The sequence below is a fragment of the Geotrypetes seraphini genome, chromosome 7 (assembly GCF_902459505.1).
Source record: "Geotrypetes seraphini chromosome 7, aGeoSer1.1, whole genome shotgun sequence".
In the NCBI taxonomy this organism is placed as follows: domain Eukaryota; kingdom Metazoa; phylum Chordata; class Amphibia; order Gymnophiona; family Dermophiidae; genus Geotrypetes; species Geotrypetes seraphini.
The window spans coordinates 50,399,785-50,426,350 of record NC_047090.1 but is presented as its reverse complement, the minus strand read 5'-3'; the positions used below and the strand labels follow the sequence as shown (position 1 = coordinate 50,426,350).

The 26,566-nt window shown below is 41.4% G+C and overlaps 1 protein-coding gene across 1 annotated transcript in view; it reads right to left on the bottom strand.

Moving 5' to 3' along the window:
- The window catches only part of MRPS35 (mitochondrial ribosomal protein S35), a 133,993-nt gene that overhangs the window by 43,629 nt on the left and 63,798 nt on the right, over window positions 1–26,566 (bottom strand). The window contains exons 5-7 of the mRNA XM_033953294.1: window positions 24,431–24,570; window positions 23,399–23,508; window positions 11,969–12,038 (exon numbers count right to left, since the gene is read on the bottom strand). Of these exons, the coding sequence (XP_033809185.1) occupies window positions 11,969–12,038; window positions 23,399–23,508; window positions 24,431–24,570 (320 nt within the window). The remainder of the gene's footprint in view (window positions 1–11,968; window positions 12,039–23,398; window positions 23,509–24,430; window positions 24,571–26,566) is intronic.

The following is a 26,566-nucleotide window of genomic DNA, read 5'->3' as shown; positions in this document are numbered from 1 at the left end:
CCCTCAGAATGAAGTGCAGAAGGTCAGGGAACGGCAGGATGAGAACAGTAGGATCTGTAAGAAGAAAGAAATTCTCCTAGGAAAAATCAAGTTTCACAATGTAAAGAGGAGTATACTGGAACCATGAAAACAGTACTAACTCCATGCAATGTGAGCGAAATACGTATGTCCTTTACTAGATGCAATCAAGATGCTGCATCTACCACCCAGTGGAAAACAGCATCCTAACAGGTATCGGACAAAGCTCACATCGCTAATGAGAGCTTCAGGGTTTCAAATTTCAAGTTTATTAGGATTTTATATACCGCCTATCAAGGTTATCTAAGCGGTTTTTACAATCAGGTACTCAAGCATTTTCCCTATCTGTCCCGGCGGGCTCACAATCTATCTAACGTACCTGGGGCTATGGAGGATTAAGTGACTTGCCCAGGGTCACAAGGAGCAGTGGCGGGGTTTGAACCCTCAACCGCAGGGTTGAGGCTAACAGCCACATAGTGCATGCTCCTCCGCAGGTTTGATAGAATAGGGAACTGGCTCCTGGTTAGAAGGAGCTGTACAGCCTTTCCTGTATGGTCGGGGGTCCGTCTAGCATGTGCCATGAGAAAATGGTGACAGGAGAAACCAGCATGATAAGCATGGAAATCTGAAGCCCAGGCCCCCTCAGGAATAGAGAAAGAGAGTCCTGACCGCAGGAAGATGTGAAGTGTCATTATGCCCATAGAGACAGCCTGAACTTGGAAACTGTTAGTACTACCTTTAGGCATATATATCCTATGCCACTACTAGACACATGCAGCGCAGCACAGAGGCCCAAATAAGAAGGAGAGTTACCAACAGACAAAGGATCAATCTGCAGGGACCCCCAAGAGAGACAAATGAGATACCAGTGTGAAATACAGGGCACTATCTTACTGCTGATCTCACTGTGCCCTGATTTGCTGTATGTCGACCCAGTCCGGAGACAAACCGAGACTGGGTGACCTAGCACAGGTCAGAGTCTCTCTGGTAATCCCTTGAGTTTTAACCCCAGAGTCCGATTAAACTAGCAGCTTCCTTCAAGTGAATACAGCAGGAACACAGACATAGACATATAAATCTGCCCAAGCTTGTCCCAAAGCTGGTGAAACACGTACAACTTGTCTGAACTGGAAAGGAGAGAAGCCGCAGCATACCCTGACCAAAGTCAGCTGGAAATAAACTACCGGAACGCTGCAGCTCTCCCGCCATCGCCAGAGACCCAAGCGCACGCCTGATTCTTGCCGCTGCATCAACGCTCCTAGAAACATAAGTCGGATTCAAGCCCCGCAAATTTACCCTGCCGCGGCCTGCATAGAAAGAAAATCAGACTCGGGGAATGCTTCCCACAGCACCGGAAAAAACATGTCCCATCTCATGCTCGCTGCTATAAACTGGCACCTGCACAATCAGCAGCACATGGCCACGACAAATACCAACGAAAGAGAGCCTCGGAATAAACAGGACTACTACTGCTGCACTGAAACCCAATGAGGAGAACAAGTGCGAGCATGAAATCGCACCGCTACTGCCGCACTGTAACCAACAAGGAAACCAAGAGCGTGCACGCAAAGGGCAGGAAAGTCCCAGCTCCCTGAACGGATTTCTCGTCATAAAACTTAGCCTCAAAATATCCATTCCTTAAACGTACGTTGACTGAACCCACAGTACTAAGACTCCCAAACAGAACCTGAAGTTCAAACAACAGTAAAAAAAAAACCCTCACATACATACTCACAAGCTTGTTGTTAGGGCCGGTTGAAGCCAGTAAGAGCTGGTTGTGCAGCACTAACAGGGCAGAATGTAGCAACTGTGATCTCCCTTTTTTTTTTAAACAGAGAAGGGAAAGAAGAAAAAAGGAGACCCAATCTGACCCTCTAGCAACGGAGGGAGGGTGAGACAGGGACCTGGGGGGGCCCAGATGTAACCCCTAATGCCGGCACCATTCAGCCGGACACCCCTGTCTCACTGAAGAGAAACCTCAACAGGAGAAATAAAATTGCCATCTCACTGAAGAGAAACCTCAACAGGAGAGGAGAAAATAATTTTCCAGTCACAGCCAGAATTCAGGAGCTAGTTGAATAGCAACCATTACCTGCTGGGAGATAGAGCATATTGAAGATACAGGAGGAGTGCCAGCCAATAGGACTACCTGTTAATCAGTTTCTCTATCTCCGCCTGCTGGTAGATGTGTGCTATCCCATTGGTCTCTGGATTCATCTGCTGCTGTTGCTAAGGAAGCCTGGTTTTTGAAAATCAGGTTTTCTTCCTAAATGCAGGATGCATGTGTAAATGTTAGTGTTTGCATGTCCAAATTATTATAGTTTCTAAAATACTTGCTACTGTGTAGGGTTTACCACAATAATAAAGTACATTATATACAATATAAGACCCATTTCACATAGAATAGACACTGAAGCTGAGATGTCTGGACTGGGACACTGAGCCTTTTCTAAGATACCTGGGAGCAGCAGAATAAAAAGTGGAAGTGGAGATTTTGTATAACTGTCTCATTTTACAAAACTACATGTGAAACTGCTGACAACCAGGTAGTGAGGCCACAATTTTAATTTGGTTTCATTTCAAAGGCAGAAATAACAGAGGAATAAGAACTCTTAATACCTTATGAAAATCTCTGGCTAAAACAGGCACTTTTAAAATTCTGTGTGTGGTAAAATGGAAAATACACATGTAGAGTTTTTGCCCTACCAAAGCTATACCCCACTTGAAATCTCTATACATATAAATGTCACTAATTACACATGGAGATGTTTCCAAAATAACAACTTATGTGTTTAAGTGCTATTAATAATTAGTTTGCTTTCATTAAATTACTAAGATTAGTATGATGTATAGGAACTAGAATTCATCATTTGGTGGCAACAAACCATCATTCTTTGTCAGACAATTTGTAGTGCATGAAAAATTTCAACATTATTACAAAAAGAATTAATTTTATAACCTTTTTCATGATCTGTGAAAGTTTCACAAACCTACAATAGTTATTTACCTTTTCCTTACATGAGCATAACTCAAAGCTATTTGTGAGTATAAATAGCAATTTATTCACGTAAACTGACCATTTCAAAGCTACCTTTCATCAAAACAGCTGAAGGGCTGTTCAGTTTAGGCACATTTAGGACAGATCTTGAACCCACAACAGCCCATTCATTAGCGGCTCTGCACAGGACAGGAGTGCGGGAAGACCGCTCCTGCTCCGGTTCACTGCTGAACCATCAGGAATTTTAAAGGTACGTGGGGGAGGTAAAAGCTGCAACAGTCAGCTGGGAAAGGAGGTTGAAGGGATTCCTCCTGTCCCGGCCCATTGCTGGACCACCAGGGAATTAAAGGGTACGTGGGGGAGGTGGGAGGGAAGTGAAAGTTTTAAGAGTCAGCCAGGGCAGGAGATGGGAGGAATCCCTCCTGTCCTGGCCCACCGCTGGCCCACCAGGCCTTACGGCAGGCCCGGTGGAGGCCTGCAACAGGTCCATATGAGGTGGGTGGGTGCTGACCCGAATATAAGATGAGAAATCTCAGCTTATATTTGAGTATATGTGTGAAGTCCTGCTGAATAGTACGGGGGTAAGGGGGGGAACGGGAGAAATACTGTTTTACTGGTGCTAATGTTGTATGGCAGGGGTGTCCATACAGTGTTCCCTCTAAGCTGCGCTGGCGTGCGCTGGCGCACAAAATATTGCCTCGCAGCGCACGTCACGTCACAGCGCACGGCGTACGGAGATGGCAAGCCGCGGCGAGAGGAGAATCGGGCGAGTTGGCGCTGGCGCCCGATATTTTTAGCGCACGGGGAAAAAATTTTGCTCACACCACCCGCCCGCTTAGAGGGAGCACTGGTGTCCAACCTTTTGGCTTCCCTAGGCCGCATTGGCCGAAAAAAAAATTTCTGGGGCCACACAAACACTAACACTAGCTGATGAGCAAAAAAAAGGTTGAGCAGGTCCCAAATTTGCAATCACTAATATAGAAGATGTACATATCTAATAATAAACCTTCATTAAAGGGACACTGTGGAGAGGCACCCAAAAAAGCAGTAATGCTTACCCTGATAGAGTGATCCTCCATGTGCACCGCTGACAGTGGGAGCAGCCACAGGCTTCCAGATCCCCACTCTGATGAGCAGGGATGCGCGCTCCTGGTTCTCCCATTCACTTTCTATTACAGCTATGGTGAGCCTCTTCAGAGGTGAGCCTCATCAGAGCGGGGATGCTGAATCAGCTGTCAGGAGCGCATGTGGAGGATCGTTTAATCAGGGTAAATATTACTGCTTTTTTGGGCCTCCCACTTTGAGCTTAGGCTCCCTCAAAATGAACATCTCCCCTGTTGTAGCTAGTAGGGATCCACAAGCTTCACCAACTGACAGCCACCTCTTCCCCCTCCAACTTCCAAAGTTCTGCAGTTGGCAGCAACATTGCAGAGCTGCTGCCTTCCCTCCTCCCTGCCCCCCTCTTTGGCTTTCATGCATGCATGAAAGCAGGGGCAGCTTGAGGATATTGCCATTGGCTGCAAAGCTTGGAGAGTTTGAGTTGCCAGACTGGAGGAAGATGTCTTCAGTTGGCAGGGCTTGGGAATCCCCACTAGCTCAAGTATTTATAAATTGCACTCAGGCGGGGAGAAACTTTGGTGCCCATCCATTAATTTTGGGCTCCAGTCCCTCCTCAAAATCAGCTGTATATGACTATGCCACTGAATACAAAAATAATTGTGATGCACATATCCCAAAGCTAACATATTCCAGTTAATAAATTTAAAATAAAACAATTTTTTCTACCATGTTGTCTGAATATTTTGTTTTTCCATCATGGGTCCCAGTTTCTCTTTCTGCTTTTTCTATATCTTCAACTAATTCTCTTTCCAGTGTCTGCTGTTCATTTTTTTTCTCCTCTTATGCCTGTCCAACGTAGCAGAAAGAGACTTGGGAGTGATTGTCAGGGAAGACATGAAGTCGGCAAACCAAGTGGAGCAAGCTTCATCCAAAGCAAGGCAAATCATAGGTTGCATACGCAGGAGTTTCATCAGCCGTAAACCTGAAGTCATTATGCCACTATATAGATCCATGGTGAGACCGCACCTGGAGTACTGTGTGCAATTCTGGAGGCCGCATTACCGCAAGGATGTGCTGAGACTGGAGTCGGTCCAGAGAATGGCCACCAGGATGGTCTCGGGACTCAGGGAGCTCCCGTACGAGGAGCGGTTGGGGAATTTGCAGCTCTACTCACTCGAGGAGCGTCGAGAGAGGGGAGACATGATCGAGACATTCAAATATCTCACGGGCCGCATCAAGGTGGAAGAAGACATCTTCTTCTTCAAGGGTCCCGCGGCAACAAGGGGGCATTCGTGGAAAATCAGGGGCGGGAAACTGCACAGCGACACTAGGAAGTTCTTCTTCACTGAAAGGGTGGTTGATCGCTGGAATAGTCTTCCACTTCGGGTTATTGAGGCCACCAGTGTGGCGGATTTTAAGGCCAGATGGGATAGACATGAGGGATCTATCCGCAAAGATAGATAGTGAGGATCACTGGGGTGGGCAGACTTGATGGGCCTTGGCCCTTATCTGCCGTCTATTTCTATGTTTCTATGTTACATAACTTGTAGAAGTGGATTTTACACAACAGCAGGTCCTCCTTCAAGTTTAAGCATGGAATAAATCAGCACTGAGAATTTGCTTCAGAGCAGTACTGTAAAAAGCCCTTGTTTCTGTTGTGTTAATTGTGCAAGGCATGGTACTTTGTATTTTGGGGAACCATTATATCTCGTAATCTAATATGTGATAAATATAAAGAAACCAAGCAAATTTGGCTAGTAATATGGGGAGAGGACACCTCTCACCATAAACTCGGGAGAGAAGGAGATAGAAGAAAAATCTTATTGTGACTCTGTTTCATTCAATATCCACAGATTTCCATATTTGTGGATATTGAATGAAACAGTCACAATAAGATTTTTCTTCCATCTCCTTCTCTCCTGAGTTTATGGTGAGAGATGTCCTCCTCTCCCCATATTACTAGCCAAATTTGATTTTTATGTGATTACAAATGTGATTTTTTTTTATGTGATTACAAATGTGATTTTTATATTTTATACACATGCATACAATTTCACAAAAATACAAGTTTAGTCCATCTTTACAGAAGAGGGTCTCAATTGTAAATCAGCTGAGTATACTGGATTGCCACCATTCACCAACTATGGGATATTCATGCTATTTTCAGAAACCATGCTGGTTATTGGAAAATGACAAACATGCTTGTTGTTCTGATGGCTGGCAACGAGGACCAGCAATATATGAGAATATGAATAGAATTTTCCACTAATTATTTTCTTCATTCACACCATGGTCTACCCAATTAACTTAACTGTCTGGTATTTGGCAGGACTTAATGCCACACAATGATAACATTTCCATTCAATTTGCCTAGACATAGGGTCTGAACTAGAGTACTGGAGGAGAGACTGGGGGTGGGAGGTGGGGGAGAGGCAACTATAGATTACTCAACTGCATTTCTAATAAGTCCACTACTCACTGTCAGCTCCTACAGATGAGTCAATATACTATCCGTACAGCTGAAAATCAACATATGTATGGAATTTAATTTCAGCAAAGCCTTGGACAGTTCCTCATAAATAAACTTGATGGCTGAAGGTTAGGACCCAAAGTGGTGAACTGGATTAGAAATCGGTTGACAGACTGATGCCAGAAGGTGATGATTAATGGAATTTGCTCAGAGGAAGGAAAGGTGAGTAGTGGAGTGCCTGAAGGATTGGTGCTTGGACCAATTCTCTTCAATATGTTTGTGAGTGACATTGCCTCAGGGTTATAAGGTAAGGTTTGCCTTTTTGTGGATGATATCAAGATTTGTAACAGAGTAGACACCCCGGAGGGAGTGGAAAACATGAAGAGAGATCTGCAAAAGCTGGAAGAATGGTCTAATGTTTAGCAACTAAAATTTAATGTAAAGAAGTGCAGAGTGATGCATCTGGAGAGCAGAAATCAGAGAAAGCCGTATGTGCTGGGAGGTGAGAGGATGATATGCACGGATGGGAAAAGTGTCTGAGGATCTGAAGATTACAAAACAGTATGACAAAGATGGTGACTTTAGCAAATAGTATGATAGGCTGAATATAGAGAGGCATAACCAGAAGAAACGAGGTGTTGATGCCCCTGTACAAGTTGTTGGTGAGGCTCCACTTGGAGTATTGTGTTCAATTTTGAAGGCCTATCTAGCTAAGGATATAAGAAGACTGAAGCAGTCCAGAAGGTGACGAAAATGGTAGAGGGTTTGAGACAAAAGACGTACAAGAAAAGACTGGAAGACCTGAATATGTATACTCTAGAGGAGAGGAAGGAAGAGGTAATATGATACAGGCGTTTTAATACTTGAATGGTATTAATATAGAACCAAATATTTTTCAGAGAAGGGAAAATTCTTTTTCAGAGAGGGTTTTTGATGCCTGGAATGGATAGGCTGAAGTGAATTTCAACAGCAGCTCTAGTTGTTGGAACTCAAAGTATCAAGCTCCGACAGTAACTTCAGTAGTTCTGGGTGAACCTCTATGGTCTTGCGCAGAGGTAGGCAATTCCAGTCCTCGAGAGCAGGAGTCAGGTCAGGTTGTCAGGATATCCACAATAAATATGCATGAGTTAGATTTGCATCGCAAGGAGGCAGTGCATGCAAATCCATCTCATACATATTCCATTGTGGATATCCTGAAAATCTGACCTGGCTCCGGCTCTCGAGGACTGGAATTGCCTACCCCTTTCATTTTGGATATCCTGAAAACCTGACCTGGCTCCGGCTCTTGAGGACTGGAATTGCCTACCCCTTTCATTGGGGATATCCTGAAAACCTGACCTGGCTCCGGCTCTCGAGGACTGGAATTACCTACCCCTGGTCTAGCACCCAGTAATATCAAAGAAAAAAAAAACGATTCAATTTAAGCATAAATTTTTATAATGAGTTTAACTGTTGGGCAGACTGGATGGATCATTCAGGTCCTTATCTGCAGTCATTTACTATGGGAGGAAATGAATCTTTTTATTACTTTGATGTTGTACTATATGGAAGGTGTAGCTTCTTGGGATTTTGGTTTAATTTGTGTTTATAATTTTTGGTCAGTTATGTATTTGGCATTTGTGTTCTGTGTTTGTAACCGAGCTATTTCGTTAGGAGGAATTTACTATGTAGCATTCAGTTTTCCTGATAGTGGAGAGTATATTTTATTTATTTAAAATTTTATATACCGCTTTAAACCAAAGCAGTGTACAAGCAAACATACAAAATAGAAACATCTAACACACCATCACTTATTAGTAGAAACAGGTTGTGAGGGGAGGGGTTTTGTTGATCTTTTTGACAGTTGTACAGCATATTGTTCCTTTTTATGCTTTAATTAAATAATTTCAATATAAAATACCTATTCAAGACTTGTGTGGATCGGATCAGACAGAATTCGCAGAGACAGGGTGGGGTTGGGGAATAGAGTCCAAGGGGACAAGGCAGGGATAGAGACAATTTTTTTCCCCAGGACATTCTCTAATTTGTGGCTTTTATCCATTTTTATAGAAACATGATGACAGATAAAGGCCAAATGGCCCATCTAGTCTGCCTAGCCACAGTAACCATTATCTCTTCTTTTTAAGACAGTGTACTTCAACCTTTTGACACCTATGGACCGGCGGAAATTGTAACACCATTTTTTTCCATTTATATCCTATATAATAAAAGGCTAACTCGCGCATGCGCATTCCTATTTGCGTGTTCCGTGCGCTGTAGGTCTGTGGCCTAAGGAGTGCGCATGCGCGCTAATACGTCACCAGCCTATCGCCTCCACAAGCCGGACCGCAGCCAGACGATGTTCTCCGTTTCTCCTGCCGCCGCCGCCGATCTCCGTTTCTCCTTTGCCGCCCACCCCCTTCTTTTCCCGCGGGCCCGAATGGCGATTCCAGCAGCGTGTTCATCAGTCTCCACACGCTGCTTCGGGCCCTTCTACTGCCCTGATTTGCTCTGCCGCGTCTCTGATGATGTCATCAGGGACGTGCCAGAGTAAATCAGGGCAGTAGAAGGGCCCGAAGCAGCGTGTGGAGACTGATGCAAGCGCTGTTGGAATCACCACCTTTGTAGTCCGGCCCGCGGGAAGGGAAAGGGGGGGGGGGGTAGAGGAAACGCTAATGCTGCTGCACAGGGAACTGGTGGGGGGGGGAAGGGAAATGGAGGGGAAGGGAATGCTGCTTTGGACAGACAGAGAGAGGAAGGGAAACACAAAGAAAATAAGAAAGACACAGGGGCAGGTGCACAGGGAACTGGTGTGGGGGGAGGGAAATGGAGGGGGATGGAATGCTGCTTTGGACAGACAGAGAGAGGAAGGGAAACACAAAGAAAATAAGAAAGACACAGGGGCAGGTGCACAGGGAACTGGTGTGGGGGGAGGGAAATGGAGGGGGATGGAATGCTGCTTTGGACAGACAGACAGAGGGAGGCAGGGAGACATAAAGGAAAGAAGAAAGACACAGAGTCAGGGAGATACACAGAAAGACAGACAGGCAAAGGAGGCCAGGGACAGAGACAGACAGAAAGGACAGCGGGAGCCGCGTCAGGAGGGGTGCGGGATGCGGCAGTGGGAACTTTTCCAATGGGTGCAACTGGGCAGCTGTCGGGAACCTTTGATCAGGGGCAGAGCAAGGTAAGAGTATCATAGGGATAAGAAGGAGGAGGGAGGATAAAAAAGGAAGGGATGCCTACTGCTGGACAGGGGGAGAAGGAAAGAGATGCTGATGGACAGGGGAGGTGAAGAAAAAGGAACGGAGGACTAATGTTGGACAGAGGGAGAAGGAAAGAGGTGCTGCTGAACAGGGGGGAGGTAAAACAAAGGGAGAAGGGCTGCTGCTGCACAGTGGAGGTAAAAGGAAGGGAAAATGGACAGGGGGAGCAGGCAAGGGGTGGTGATGGACAGCCAAGGAAAAAGAAAGGCAGAAAGAAAGAAAGCGGCTAAGGAGACAGAGAGAGAAAAAAAGACAGACACACACACATATGTTCTAGCGCCCGTTAATGTAACGGGCTTAAAGACTAGTGTGTGTATATATATATATATATATATATATATATATATATATATATATATATATATATATATATATATACACACACACACATATACATACTTATACACACACAATATAATTGTATTAACAACATAATGGTTAACCACAAAATTAAACTACACAAAGCACACTATGCTTCTCAATATTCATTCCTACCAGAACACAGATAACCCCATGCAAATACAGGACCAAAAACGTCAGAAAGAAGGCTTCCAGTTCAGGCACAGGACGCGCGTAGGAGCCTCTACCCATGGCTTTGTGCACTGCAGCACTGAGGAAGAGGGAGCCGGACCGAAGACAACAACGCATCGATCGCACTATGGACCGTCGGCTGAAGAACACTGTCTGGGGCTCGATAAACGTGCCGGCCCTGTGGACCGGCAGGAAATTTCTGTGGACTGGCACCGGTCCATGGACCGGCGGTTGAAGAACAGTGATCTAAGAGAATCCCCCATAACTATCCCAGGCTGTCTTGAAATTGGACACAGCTTCTGCCTACACCATCTCTACCGGAAGACTGTTCCACTCATCTACCATTCTTTCTGTAAAAATGTATTTCCTTAGATTAATCCTCAGACTATCATCTCTTAACTTCATCCTATGCCCTCTCATTCCAGAGCTTCCTTTCAAATGAAAGCGACTTGACTCATGCACATTTACATCACGTAGGTATTTTAAACATCTCTATCAAATCTCCCCTCTCCCGCCTTTCTCCAAAGTATACAGAATGAAATCTTTAAGTCTGTCCCCAAACGCTTTATGACAAAGACTACTCAACATTTTAATAGCCTTCCTCTTGACCCACTCCATCCTTTATATATCTTTTTAAAGGTGTGGCCTCCAGAATTGTACACAATATTCTAAATGAGGTCTCACCAGAGTCTTATACAGAGGCATCAATACCTCCTTTTTCCTACTGGCCATACCTCTCCTTATGCACCCTAGCTAGCATCCTTCTAGATTTGCCGTCACCTTTTCAACCTGTTTGGCCACCTTAAGATCATCACATACAATCACACCCTAAACTGTACCGTTCCCTCAGGTTTTTGCAGCCCAAATTATATTTGGATTGTTTTATATTCGAGTATATATGGTACTTCTTCAGATGGTAATGCAATTACCAAAACCTAAACTAAGTCATTTGCATATTCACCAAACCAATCATCCAATATGCATAAGTGTTTAGAAGGGAAACAAAATGTTACATTTGTAGATTGATTTCCTTTAACAAAATTCATCCCAAAACTACACTGAAAACCAGAATAGCATAAAAACAAAACACCACCACCACATCAAGATACATATCTTATATATTTCAAAGGACCAATAGATTTCATATCTGTACCTTCCCCAGCAACCAACTAACATACTCAAGCCCACTTATGCTTCAAAATGTCCTCCACTTTTTCAGATTTCTAAAATTAACAACTACAGCTGTTTTCAATATAGATATTTGTATTTATTCTAACAAACATATAGTAGAGGTTTCTACTGCGGACTGGAGTGCTAAATGCTCCAACGCTTATAGAATTCTATGAGTGTCAGAGCAGCGTTGAAGCATTTAGTGCCCTGGGCCGCAGTAGAAACCTCTACCGTGGTTTAGTAAAAGAGGGCCATAGTATTAGCTAAATGGTACTATCATTCTAAGCACATGTTTAGAAAAATTTTTAAAACCATGGGGGACACCTCAAAATACTGTGTACTTAGGATGCATACTACTGTGTAAAATAGTCACAGCGTGGGAGGAGGGAGAGTTAAAAATGTACAAACAAAAAATAGCAACCTGAAAAGAAAGAAATAGAAGCCTATTAATGCATGCCATACCCAAAAGGTACTTACCCAAGATTCATGATAAAGAACAGTTAGTAAATACATTCCATAATCATAATTTTGTCTCCTGAGTGGACACCTGGAATTCAAAATATGATCAAATTTGTCATAATCTCTATAAAAACACTAATAATTACCAAAAATGTTAAAACATAAAATTGGCATACTTGTTTTGTGGCTATTGCTTGTGCTTCTGGTCTTATGCCTAATCTCGTATTTTATAATATTGTAAGCCAAAATTTAGGAACTTCTATCTTAATTGCATTCCTCTTTCCCTACTTCCACCCCTCCCCACCATTTAAAAAACCTGATTCTAAGAGGACCCCTTAAGCAATTTCTTAACACCTCACTGGTTAACCACACTGGTCTTCTGTCCTCCTTTTTTAATACATGGAATATATCTAGTATGGGCTTCCAAGGTGGTATTTTTGAATAACATCCACGCCTGATGTAAAATTTTTGACTTTTGCAGCTGTTCCACTAAGTTGTTTTTTTTTTACCATTCTCCTCATGTTATCACAGGTTCCTTTTTTAAAGTTAAATGCTATTGTACTGGAATTCCTGTGTGAATTTATTCCAGAGATTATATCAAGTCTGATCATGTTATGATAACTGTTGCCCAGCAGACCCAGCACCATTACATGCGCTCCACTAAGAACTAGGTCTAGAATTGCTCCGCCTCTTGTCGGTTCCTGAACCAGCTGCTCCTTAAAGCAGTCCTAAGGAGCACGACCTGCTCCTCTAGCACTCCTCCGTCTTGAGTTGCTACTTATGGTTTGCTATGGTTGCAATTTTGTAAATGGTTCATATGTCAGTTGCTCAATAAATATGAGTTAAAACTAAACTCACAAAATCAGTCAACTCACAAGGACCTTGCAGGGGCACATCCCGTTTCCTCCTTGATTCAGAGGAGTCTGCACATTTACATTTAAACATGACACCGAATCACCTTCTGAAAACTCTAGAAGGGATTTTTAACACAACAACTGAGCTACTACTCCAACCCTTTAGAGCAGGGGTCTCAAAGTCCCTCCTTGAGGGCCGCAATCCAGTCGGGTTTTCAGGATTACCCCAATGAATATGCATGAGATCTATTTGCATGCACTGCTTTCAATGCATATTCATTGGGGAAATCCTGAAAACCCAACTGGATTGCAGCCCTCAAGGAGGGACTTTTGAGATCCCTGCTTTAGAGGGACCAGAGGGGGCTAAGTCCAGCGCTTCTATCCCTCCTCATGTGCCCCACTGCACAAATTTGGCATATCGATGTCAACAGGCCTGAGGAGTCCATAAGTGATTTTACCCAGTGATCCCCAACCTTTTTGACACCAAGACCGCTTTTAGAGAAGCTAATTTTTCCAGGGACAGGTAAGGAGGGGAGGTTCATAGGGCAGTTTTATACACAATATACATTACATTTCTACTATTATTAAGTTATAATATCGTAATAGAAATTATACGACTTATTATAATGCAGAATCAGTGGGAGCCCTGAGCTTGCAGAACTCCGATGACCCCGCCAACCCAAACCCCCTGTGCAGCACATTTCCATCTCTCCCTCTTATCCCCCATGTGCAGCACCCTTCCATCTCTCCCTCCCATCCTCCAAGTGCAGAAGAACCCCGATGACCCCGCCAACCCATCCCTCTGCACAGCATCCTTCCATCCCTCCCTCCTATCCTCCACATGCAGCAGAATCCCGATGATCCCACCAACCCATCCCCCTATGCAGCATCTTTCCATCTCTCCCTCCCATCCCCCACATGCAGCAGAACCCAGATGACCCCTCCAACCATCCCCTTGTGCAGCATCTTTCCATCTCTCACGCCCATCCCCCACATGCAGCAGAACCCAGATGACCCCTCCAACCCATCCCCTTGTGCAGCATCTTTCCTTCTCTCACTCCCATCCCATCCCACACAGCAGAACCCCGCCGACCCTCCCACCGCGAGGCTTACATGCCTCTGTTCGAAGCAGCAGCAGCGGCAGCACTGAACAGGCTGCTCTGCTGCCTTCCCCACCGGGGTCTTCCCTCTGCTGCCGTGTCACTGATGCCACTGACGTTAATTTGTAGAGAATAAAAAATTGGATAATTTAAAGAAAAAAATACACGCGAAAGTGGAAGGGAAGAGCTACGGTGCAGACGTTTCGAAAAAACATGACTTTTCAGCTGAGTGGAAAAAAATGAACTGGGGAATCACGCAGCTACGTCGACGGAGGGGGACACTCGCGCATGCATGGTGTGGTCAATTGTGCATTTTCTAAAGTCTTTGGAAGTGCGGGTGCCCTTTGGCAGTTGCCTGCGCTGGGGCTCCGTGGAATGACATCACCCATATGTGAGTATATCATGCCTGCTTGTCCTGGGATAATCTATGGTCATGACTACTGTACCCTGTGGAAAAATTCCGTATAGTTTTTTTTTCCCCAATTCTTTATTCATTTTTAAAAAATTTACAATAAGTGTAACAGCATTTATAACATTTTAAACTCAAATACAACACTTAATATTCTGTTAAAATCCGTATCAGAATTTATCCCCCCCAATCAATAACATTCTTTAAATTCAAGAAAACCTACCATAAACCCCATTCCTATATACCTTATTTAATAGTCAAATCAAAAAACCCTTCCCCCCTCCCCCCATCCTGGATGTGCATTTTTAAGGGGAAAAATAATATTCAATCATTACAATATTTTGTTAATGGCTCCCAAATCTCCTGAAATTTTCTAAAATTCCCCTGCTGTGTGGCTATTGTCCTTTCCATTTTATAAATGTGACAAAGAGTTCCACTAGAAACTGTAATTAAGTCTCTTCCAGTTTTTCTAATTACTCGTAATCTGTTGTATGGCAACCCTTGTCATAATAAGTAGAAGCCTGTTATTCTTAGATGATATTTGGCTCTTAACCCTCATTGACATGCCAAACAGCACAGTATCATACAATAATGCCAACATACAATTTATTTGACCCCATATTGATTTCCAAAAAGCAAGAATCAATGGACAATAGAATAACAAATGATCTAATGTCCCAGCTTCGAGATGACAGTGCCAGCATCTATTTGACTTAGAGCTATTTAACTTCTGTAAACGAACTGGGGTCCATAATGCTCTATGTAAAAGAAAAAAACAAGTTTGTCTCATAGATGCAGACACTGTACATCTCATCCTCCAAGACCAAATTCGTGGCCATTGAGACGTAGTAATTTGATGCTTAATCTCAATGCTCAAAATGTCCCGAAGACCAGTCTTTGGTTTCTTATTCATAAATCCAGATATTAATTTGTACCACTGAGCAGCCTGGTGTCCCAGAAAATCCACCAGAAAACACAAGAACAGCAAACTATACTGATTACTAAGATTTTTCCATTCAGGGAACCCTACCTGAATGGCCTGCTTCAATTGCAACACTTATAATTTTGTGATTTATTAAGATCATATCTGTGTTGCAGTTGTGAAAAGTCAAGCAGCTTACTATTAGAAATAACATCATCTAAAGTGCGTATACCTGCCTTCATCCAATATTTCCAGATGACCTTAAATCTGCCAATTTGAATCTTGGAGTTTAGCCATAGGGTCTGATAAGTTGATTTAAGTATTGAAATAGGAGTTAAGCTATTAACATATCTTAAGGTTTTCCATGTATCTACTAATATTCTATTTTCTTTATATACCTAGGCATTTTGATACTGAGAACATGGCTTAATCTCAGAGGAAACATGAGATGCCATTCCAACGTCAACCAATCTGGGAACTTTTCCATTAGCTCTGGGAGGATTCAATACATACCTTGACGCATAATATAGGATTGACGATACCTTTAAAAATTAGGAAAATTTACCCCACCCGCCACAATTGGTCTTTGTAAAGATACTAAAGCAATTCTTGTAATTTTACCCTGCCAAATAAATTTTGTCAGCATACTATTCAATTTTTTATAAAAGGACCCCTGAAAAAGAACTGGCAATATACCCATTTGGTAACAAACCACAGGCAGAATCATCATCTTTATCGTTTGAACTCTCCCCCACCAAGAAAGATGTAACGGGTTCCATTGCTCACACATTTCTGTGACCTTTAGCAATAAAGATTTTTCATTTACTTTCATTGTCTCTTCCAGCGTTTTTTTATCCAAATACCTAAATATTTTATGCCCCCTCCCTTCCAAAGAAAGGGGAATGAATCAAATAAACCTTTTGTACAGTGTACATTAAGCGGAAGAACCTCTGATTTACTCCAATTTATCTTATATCCTGAAAATTTCCCCAATTTCTCTATCAAATCCAGCAAATGTGGAATAGTAGTTTCAGGATTCCTCAAATGAAGTAGAATATCATCTGCATACGCAGATACTTTGTATTCCCGACCTGCATAAGGAATACCCTGTATCTCCTCCGCTTGCTGAATAGCCAATAACAAGGGTTCCAATACAATATCAAAAAGCAAAGGCGATAACGGACATCCTTGTCTAACTCCCCTTTTCAGAGAAAAACGTTCTGAGAAATTATTATTAATATACAGTCTGGCAGAAGGGGAACTGTACAAGGTTTGATTCATTTGAATAAATCCTGAACCGATACATCATTCCATTGCTTGATACATAAAGGTCCATTCTACCCGATCAAAGGCCTTCTCTGCATACAAAGGTACTGGGAAGGCTGGATCATTCATATCTTTTGATAAATTCAACATATGAAAAGCCAATCTGGTGTTATTTGAAGAATGTCTCCAAGCAACGAACCCTGTTTGGTGCATACCAATGATATGAGGGAGAGCCTTGGCCAAGTGTATAGCTAATAGTTTAGCCAAAAGTTTTCCATCTACATTAATTAAAGAAATAGGCCTGTAATTTGAAACCAACATGGGATCTTTATTTGGCTCTGGCAAAACTATAGTAAAAGATTCTGCCATAGTACTTGTAATAAAACCCTTAGTTAGTTGAACCTGATATAAATTTAACAGATGTGGTAATAGGGTATTTTGAAATGATTTATAAAACTCTACAGTGAAACCATCACTACCTGGAGCGGATCCAACTCTAAGGGACTTCAATGCTGCTTGTAGTTCTTTCATTGATATAGGCTCCTCAAGACTTCTTTTTATATGCTCAGGAATTTTTGCTTCCTTAATTAATTTTAAAAATTCTATACCTTCTAATTCCTTGTTTGAATAAGGCTCGGATAAGTACAAAGCTTTATAAAATTCCAAAAATTGTTTTAAAATAGATCCAATTTGAGAATGGGTATCTCCCTTCTCATCTTTAACTGCAACAATTTTAACCTTTTTTTTCTTTGCTTTGAGAAAATTTGCCAATAATCTTCCCGCTTTATTCGAGTTTCCATAATACAGGGCCTGCTGAGAAAACAAATCTTTCCTGACCAATTTAGAAGAAATCTCATTATACTTACATTTAGCTTTTAAAAGGGCCTGCAAGGTAATTTGTTCCCATTTTCCAGCCAATTTTAACTCCAAGACCTTAATTTCTTGTTCCAAATTAGAAAATTCCCTTTTGAGTTGTTTCCTAATATATGCTGAATATGAAATGATTTGTCCTCTCATGGTTGCTTTGAAAGCATCCCACAAGGTTTCTAAGGAGATTTCCTCTGAGGTACTAATCTGAAAATATTCATTCATTTTTAACTGAAATTCTTCAATAAAGTTTGAGTCTGCAAGCAATGTATTATTAAATTTCCATACGGGTCTACTACTATCCTGCTCAGCAAATTTAAATTCAATCCAAAATCCACCATGATCTGATAAAATGATTGGGTCTATGATGGCATTTGTTATCTGCTGAACTAATTGATCTGAAACAAAAATATAATCTATTCGTGAGAATGATTTATGAACATGGGAGCAAAAAGAAAATTCCCGTTCATTAAAATGAAGGATCTGCCATATATCTTTCAAACCACAAGATTGTATTAAATTTTCTAATCCCAATGACTTCAAAATCTTACTAGTTTTTTTATCCATCATAGGATCATAACAGCGTTAAAATCTCCTGCCACTACTATATTAGAAGCTTGCAAACCGTGTGGCAAAAGTATTTGTTTGATATAATCCAGACTAATAGTAATCTATGTATGTCTAAAATATGTCTAGATTGCATTTAATTTTTCAAAATCTGACGCCTCAGCCCCACCACTCCACCGCAATATTCAGTTTAGAGAGCGGGAAGTTTGATGTGGGTGCCTCATCATTGGCTGTCGGGTTTGTAACGTTATTTAAATCGTTGTGATTTTTAATTTTTGTTTTTAATTTTATTTTTTATTCGATTGTAAATAAACTTTAAGAAATTTTAAGAAATAAATATTCCAAGACTCTTCAGTTTTTGAATGTCGTGGTGTAAACTCTAAAAGTTTTTTATACTTATCTCAGCATAAACCCAGGGAGTCAGACCCGACATGTTTCACAAAGATGTGTTTTATCAAGGGTCTCCCAAGGGCGCCGCTGCCATCCGACTCCACTTTATTCACCCACATCAAACTTCCCGCTCTCTAAACTGAATATTGCGGTGGAGTGGTGGGGCTGAGGCGTCAGGTTTTGAAAAATTAAATTCAATCTAGACATATTTTAGACATACATAGACTACTATATTAGAAGCAGCCAGTGGTAGTATCAGCTTTTGCAGAGTTTTGAAAAACTCAATTTGATTCGAATTAGGGGCATATATATTGAAAAGCACCAGTGTATTATTTTCCAAGCTCATATCCATGTGTAACCATCTTCCTAAGGGATCTTCAGCAATCAGTTTAAACATAAGAACATAAGAAGTTGCCTCCGCTGAGGCAGACTCTAGGTCCATCCTGCTCAGCGGTCCGCTCCCGCGGTGGCCCATAAGGCCCATTGCCTGAGCAATGGTCTATACCTATCTATACCCCTCAATCCCTTTTTCTTCTAGGAATCTATCCAAACCTTCTTTGAAACCATTTAATGTTTTCTTGTCTACAACAGCCTCTGGAAGCGCGTTCCATGTATCCACCACCCTTTGAGTGAAAAAGAACTTCCTAGCGTTTGTTCTAAACCTGTCCCCTTTCAATTTCTCCGAGTGCCCCCTTGTACTTGTGGCGCCCCTTAATTTGAAAAATCTGCCCCTGTCTACATTTTCTATGCCCTTCAGGATCTTGAAGGTTTCTATCATGTCTCCTCTAAGTCTTCGCTTCTCCAGGGAGAAAAGTCCCAACTGCTTCAATCTTTCAATATATGGGAGATTTTCCATTCCCTTTATCAGTCTAGTTGCTCTTCTTTGTACTCCCTCAAGTACCGCCATGTCTTTCTTGAGGTACGGTGACCAGTACTGGACGCAGTACTCCAGATGTGGCCGCACCATTGCACGATACAGCGGCATGATGACTTCTTTCGTCCTGGTTGTGATACCCTTCTTAATGATACCCAACATTCTGTTTGCTTTCCTTGAGGCCGTGGCGCATTGCGCTGATGCATCTACCATCACTCCCAGGTCTCTCTCCAGGTTGCTGACCCCTAGTGGTGTTCCCCCCATTTTGTATGTGAACATCGGGTTCTTTTTCCCCACGTGCATGACCTTGCATTTCCCCACGTTGAAGCTCATCTGCCATTTTTCGGCCCACTTTTCCAGCTGTGTTAGATCCTTTTGAAGATCTTCGCAGTCTTCCCTGGTTTGAGCCCTGCTGTATAGTTTGGTGTCATCTGCAAATTTAATGACCTCACACTTGGTTCCCGCCTCTAGGTCGTTTATGTAGATATTGAACAGGAGCGGTCCCAGCACCGACCCCTGCGGAACTCCGCTCGTAAACTTAGCTGAACATTTCTTATTCACCAAAACAGCTACCCTGGCCTTCTTTCCCACAGCAGGGGCAAAAAAAACCAACAATGTTTTACCCATCCCTCTTCTAGTTTCCTGGATTCTGCTGCCGATAAGTGTGTTTCTTGGATATAGCATATATCCGCATTCTGTTGTTTCAAAAAATTAAGCATTTTCTTCCTCTTAATGGGATGATTGAGACCATTAACATTTAAAGAGAATAATTTAAGATTCATTTTTCCGTTTAACAACACCTTTCATCAAATGTTTTCTAGAATTCCCACTTAACAGATGATTAATTAAAATATTTCCCCACATCCAAGGTCCATAAAAACATAAGCATTGCCTCTCCCCCAAACCATCCTAAATTTAAACAATCATGCACATCCAGTGTCCCTCCCCCCAAATCCCTCCCCACCCTTCTAATTAAGTATCTCATGGTGAACTCAGACCCATCTATGTAGACCCGCAACCACCTCCCTCCCCTCCCCACCTATTAGCAAATTTTGATTTCCCTAAAGTAAGACAAACATCTTATTGCAGGACAATAATACATTACATTAATACATACATTCAGCCATAAAGTAACTAATTTATATCAAATATATTAGCAAATAGCCCTAGACAAGTCCTAAAATGATTGTTAAAAATTAATCTAATCAATTTATTACTTGAAGATTATAATATATTTCTATTAATTTCTCTATCAAATCCATTAATATATATTTATTAATTTCTCTATCAAATCCATTAATATATATTTATTTATATATTAATATAAATCAGCTAATAACCAAAATCGTAAAACTATATTTCAGAACTTCCTTTCCTAACTCCCCTTTAGAAACAGAACCATTTCCTTACATTTATGCTTTTAACCTAGATAAATTTACATTTAAAATATTTAGCTTACCAAACGTTACGCTCAATTAAGCATTGCAGAGAAATGAACCTAATATTAGCAATAAAATAAAATCAACAGCATATCCACTAATGCCATAAAACCTGTATTCATCACTCCTACATACATATTATTTATTTTCTAGTACTTTCAAAATTAATTATCATCAGCATTAATCTAATTATAGAGATCTACAAGAATGAAAAACTTCATAAACTAAAACTGTTCATTTACCTATGTGACCCTACTTAAAAAGAAAGCAGTTTAAAAAACAAACCACAAAACTGCTACTTTATTTATGAACATTAACGAAATCTTTAAAATGCTGACTGTCCATAAAAGTTTCAAGCAGCACTATTAGTCTTACAGCTCTGCCTTTAACAAAATATTATTCCTTTTCCCTGTATGATATATAATCAACTCTCCATGGCACTGAAGATCCTTCTTGCGTTTCAAATCTCAACATTCCTCCTTGTCTTACTTAATTGCTTCCTTGTTCAAATCATTTCCGTGCATTTCCTTTTATTTAAAAACATTTCCAATATATTCAGTGAAAATCCACCAGATGGCAGTATAGCTATTCAAGCAAAGTTTATTTCAGAGAAACTACACTTCTTGAAATTCATGCAGCCTGCAGCTCATTAAACAGGAAAGGAGACACTGTTCACAGGAACTACCTTTTGATGTCGAAAGAGAATTTCCTCAGGTTAGGTAACTTTATTAATTTAAATTATGATACTTGGAAATATCACCGAAATTCATAGTTTTCTAGACAATAAAGTAAATGTTGATGCCCTCAAAAAGATCGTTATAGAACCTTAAAGTGAATGACAGTTATTCCATTGAATGCAATTGATCAACGAAATCCTTTAAAGACTCAATGTTATCATAATGATAAGTTTTATTATTCAAAGTATTCCACATTGTAGATGGATATAGTAATCCATACCATGCTCCAAGTTGTTTAAGTTGTAGTCTAAGGGTTAGCATTTGCTTTCTCAGATCTGCCGTTCGTTTTGCAAAGTCTGGGACTAGTACTATTTTCCCCTCTTGCCATTTTAAATTCTTTCTCTCTTTAGCGGCATTTAAGATATCAAATGCCTGATTAAAAAGCAACACCTTAAAGATTAAGGGTCATGGACCAATAGCTTTACTGTTTAATCTTCCCAGGATCCTATGCGCCTGCTCTACTTCAAAGGACGCAGAAAATTTGAGGGATAACAATTTTGTGATGAAAGTTTTCACAAAGTTAATTGGATTACCCCCTTCTGCCTTTCCGGTAAACCTAAAATACGGACATTATCCGTCTGGAGCAGTTGCTCATGTCTTCCATCTCTTTATTAAGCTTCTGAATCATCTTATGATCTGCAATGCATATATTAAATTTTTTTTCCATACCTGTAACCCTTTTTTCTAAGTTTTCCGTTTGAGCCATACAAACAGCCAATTGTTGAGATATGTTGGCAACTTCATCTCGCAGATTTGTTGCTTTAATATTGATGTCAGAAAGTAAACTTTTCATGGCATTCATCTCTGTTAGCAATGCCTCCAGCACTTCTGAAGATTCTTTTGGCAAAGGGACCTTTGATGGTGTCAGTTGATTGGTTTTTGATCTCTTTCCCCCACTGGATCCTCCAAAAGCTGTGTCCAGCTTAGTTTGGTAGCAGCCATCAAATATCCAAATTTTAAACAGAAATCTCTGAAAAAACTGATTTCAATTGCAGGGAGGTGAGGAGCTCAGTAACTGAGTCTAGTCTCATCAGCATCTAAGCCACGCCCCCAATTCCGTATGTTTTTAAGTGTGGAACAAACTGGTAGCCTAATGGCTGGGAACAATCTATAACATCAGTACATCTTCTTGGACGGTCAATTTCGATAGCTAATTCTTTTAAGTACATAGGCGTCACATCTGATGCAACACTGACATTCGCGGATCATGTGAAAAATATAGTAAGGCATTATTATTTTTACCCTATATAAATTGAGAGCAGTGCAGAATTTAATAGAGATTCATTTTTTACTTTAGAACATTCATTATTCATGTTTAAATTAGCATATGCAAATACTGTATTACCTGTTTTCTCAAAAGAACCTGAAAACAGCTTCAAACTTTGCCAACCAAACTCACAGGCGCATTTTGCAGAGTGGGCAGGTTTGAGCATGCTACCCCTTTGCTACTTGAAAATCATTGGCTCCCGGTATACTATCTTATATGGTTTAAGATCTTAGTTATCTTATATAAGGTGTTAAAAATTGGAATACCCAAAACATTAGCTAAACTGGTTATATCTTATATTTTATATCACATACTGCGTTCAAGTCAGGCCTCTCTGCTACAGGTGTCAGAGTGAAGGAGGCATATTTGTCCAGTACAATAGGGCATTCTTCTATTTAGCTCCAACTTTGGGGAATGATTTACTCCACGGTTTAAGAAAAGAATTGTCTATAATTTGCTTTAGAAAGCATCCGAAAGCCTATTTTTTCAGTCAGCTCTGAATTACAAGAAATATAATATGGCAATAGAGTACGATGGTAGAATCTGTAAGAGGTGGAGAATACATGTATTTTTGTTAACTTTATTTCTTTAATCTTATGGTATGTATGTTATAGGTTGGGCGTTTGGGAGTGTCTGTTCTTTTATTCATGTAGTTCCTTTCTGGGGAATTTTTTTATTGGTTTTATTATGTACACCGCTGAATGAGCTTGGTCTTAACAGTGGTATATTAAGTACAAAAAACTTGTTTTATCATACCTGTCCGTTGTGATGGTAAGTGTATCTGTATTCTTACAGTACCGCTCTCCTACAAGTTTAATGAGTTTCTTCTTTGCATGGTCATCCACGTTTAAACTGGAGAGCTTAACCTTAGGGGTGGGGGGATTGGGGAAGAAGAGAAATAAAAATCTCTAACTCAATAAATATATATCAGATAGTTTCTATATACACTCTCTCCTGCCCAATTTTCCTTAAAAGCTTATATAATTCATCTTAACCAAAAAGGCAGTAATTATCCCAACTCGGTAAAAATTTAGTAGAAAATAAGAGAGATGTGTAGGATGCAAAATATGTTTCTTCAACTTTTCCTTAATTCCTCTATTAGTTGTCCTCACACAAATAAGCTTCAGCTACTACTCAAATTATTAATTTACACAAACTGTTTCAGCACTAGACTTATTATCAATGGGAAATGGTTCATATCATCACCTTTTTCCATATATAAAGAAAACCATTAATATGTGGACACAATCAGCCAGTTTGCTGCTCAGACATTTCTGATCCAAGCATGAGCTAAGCCAGTTTGAAACATGCTCCAAGTTAGACAGATCTTCTTTTTCAAGATGATTAAATTATCAATGCATTTAAAAGATGCAGAAATGGACAGTAGCCAAGGTTGAAGCCTTGACAACCGGTGCTACTGCTCACAGAAGTCAAATGGATGCTGATTCAATTCCTCTAAGTTAATAGACAGGAAACTGGAGGAGGAGAGAAGAGCTGAAGCTGTAGCTTTAAAGAACACCACCTCTGTTTTAGAATGATTTATCAAAAGGAATCCAGAATTCAAACATATGAATACCTCCAAGAAATATTATTTATACATGAAATCAATGTTTATTGAAAGCTTCTATACCGCAACTAATGACTGGAGAATCAATTCAGAGCGGTTTTTATGAGCTTCTGTAATGATGTTACAATTCTTGAGCTTCCGTAACAGTGTTGCAATACTGTTAGAGTGTTTCTGTGATGGTTTCCCATACATGAGCTGTTGTAGTGTTATGTACCACTTACTGATAAGGTCACAATTCTTGCTTTGGGATTGCGGAGAGACAGTCCTGCTGAAATGTAATCTGCAGTCTCAATTTCAATAGGAAAATGCTGTTCACATTTCTCATCACTGTCTAACACAGCTGGCCACTCTGTACAGAAATCTGGAGTAAAAGAAATACGAGAACAATTGTATTATGTCATAGGTCCGACTTTTATGCAGTCTGTACTACAACAGATAGGGATAAGATACTTCATATCTGGTAATAATTACAACTCATTGATTCTACCAGTTAAAATTGTTTTTCTACTGCTATTATACAGTAACCCTTTTTGTAAGTGTTGAGCCTTTTTAGAGTCTTTCCTCCCTTTTGTTTCCTGGTATATGTATAACTGCAGGTTATTGTTATTTGGATTAAATTGTATTATGTTATTCATAACTGTTGACGACACAACTGTTTATGAATGCTTTTAAAGAACAAAAAAGAACTCCAAAAAGCCTGCCAAAGAAGCTTAGCAAGATACCAGAAAAAGAGGCAGTAAAGATCAATTGGTCGTCGAAGAGACTGCTCACTGACCAACACTCGTGAACACACAAGCAGTGAAACTCCAAAGAGTAATTAGAGTAATTTAATTTAATTTAGTGAAGGAATGCCCTCAGTGTGATATAACAGCAAAGGGAGCAATGCTCCTACGCTCACATCATGAGACAAGGACAACCAGTCCCTGCCCCCACACCATCATGGGGCACTTCCAAGGTATGTGAAATAAATCAATAAGTGCAAAAAGTGCAAAAAATAAAGCACAAAGCAACACACACGAGTGAAGTCAATCAACAGTCTCTTAGAGAACCTCCCCCAAGAACTCCCACAAGAATCAAAAACGCCGACTTAGCTGGAAATAAGTGGTGAGGCAGACACCCGAAAGCAAGGAAATCCGCAAGAAAAGTAGGTCAACCAGGCATGGTTTCGGGAACAAAAACTCCCTTCCTCAGGAACCAGAATAACTAACTCTGAAGACCATCGAGCCGGCTGGGGGAGGGCGGAGATAACAAAGAGGAGCGCAACTGCGCGCTAAAAGGCCAAAGCAGGAAACGTCATCCATCATAAGAACATAAGAACATAAGCAGTGCCTCTGCCGGGTCAGACCACAAGTCCATCTTGCCCAGCAGTCCGCTCCTGCGGCGGCCAAAAACAGGTCAAGGCCTGTCTGAATCATCAGAAGGGGCTCCCTTGCCACCTTGGGTTCCCATTTAAGTTCTGCCCTCCTATCGAAGTCCTAGCCCTCCGGTCTTGCACATGCACGACCAGGTTGGTTTACTCAGTACCCCACGATCCCTCTATCCCTCAGGAATCCATCCAATCCCTGCTTGAATCCCTGTACCGTACTCTGCCTGATCACTTCCTCCGGTAGCGCATTCCAAGTGTCCACGACCCTTTGGGTGAAAAAAAACTTCCTTGCATTTGTTTTGAACCTGTCTCCCTTCAGTTTCTCAGAATGTCCCCTCGTATTTGCTGTCCCCTTCAGTCTGAAGAATCTGTCCCTATCCACCGTCTCTATGCCCCTCATGATCCAAGAAAGGCGGGGCCATCTGTCAAACTATAGTATGCCACTCCATACTGTCGTTCAGTCCAGCTGGTTGTAAAAGGAGCCCATATTGAAGGATTGTAAAGAAATACTTTAAAAAAAAAATAAAACATGTCAATAAAAAAAAAAATATATATATATATATAGTGTGCATTATTTATGAAATGACCCTCGTATTGCTCCCCCCCGAAGGCCCCCCTGCGATCCGGCAACCCTCCTCCCCCCCGCGATCGGGCACCCCCCCGCCGCAATTGGGCACCCCCTCCCGTCGCTGCTTACTGTCATCTGGGCACCGGCATGTCCTGTACGTTGGTGCCGGTGCCCGAAGATCGGCCTCCTCTTCTTGCTGGGCCTTGAGCATCTGTGCATGCTCAAAGCCTGCGAGTTCATGTTCTCTCTGTGAACTCGCAGGCCTTGAGCATGCGCAGATGCTCAAGGCCCAGCAAGAAGAGGAGGCCGATCTTCGGGCACCGGCACCAACGCACAGGATATGCTGGTGCCGGTGCCCAGATGATAGTAAGCAGCGGTGGGGGGGTGCCCAATCGCGGTGGGGGGGGCTCAATCGCAGCTGGG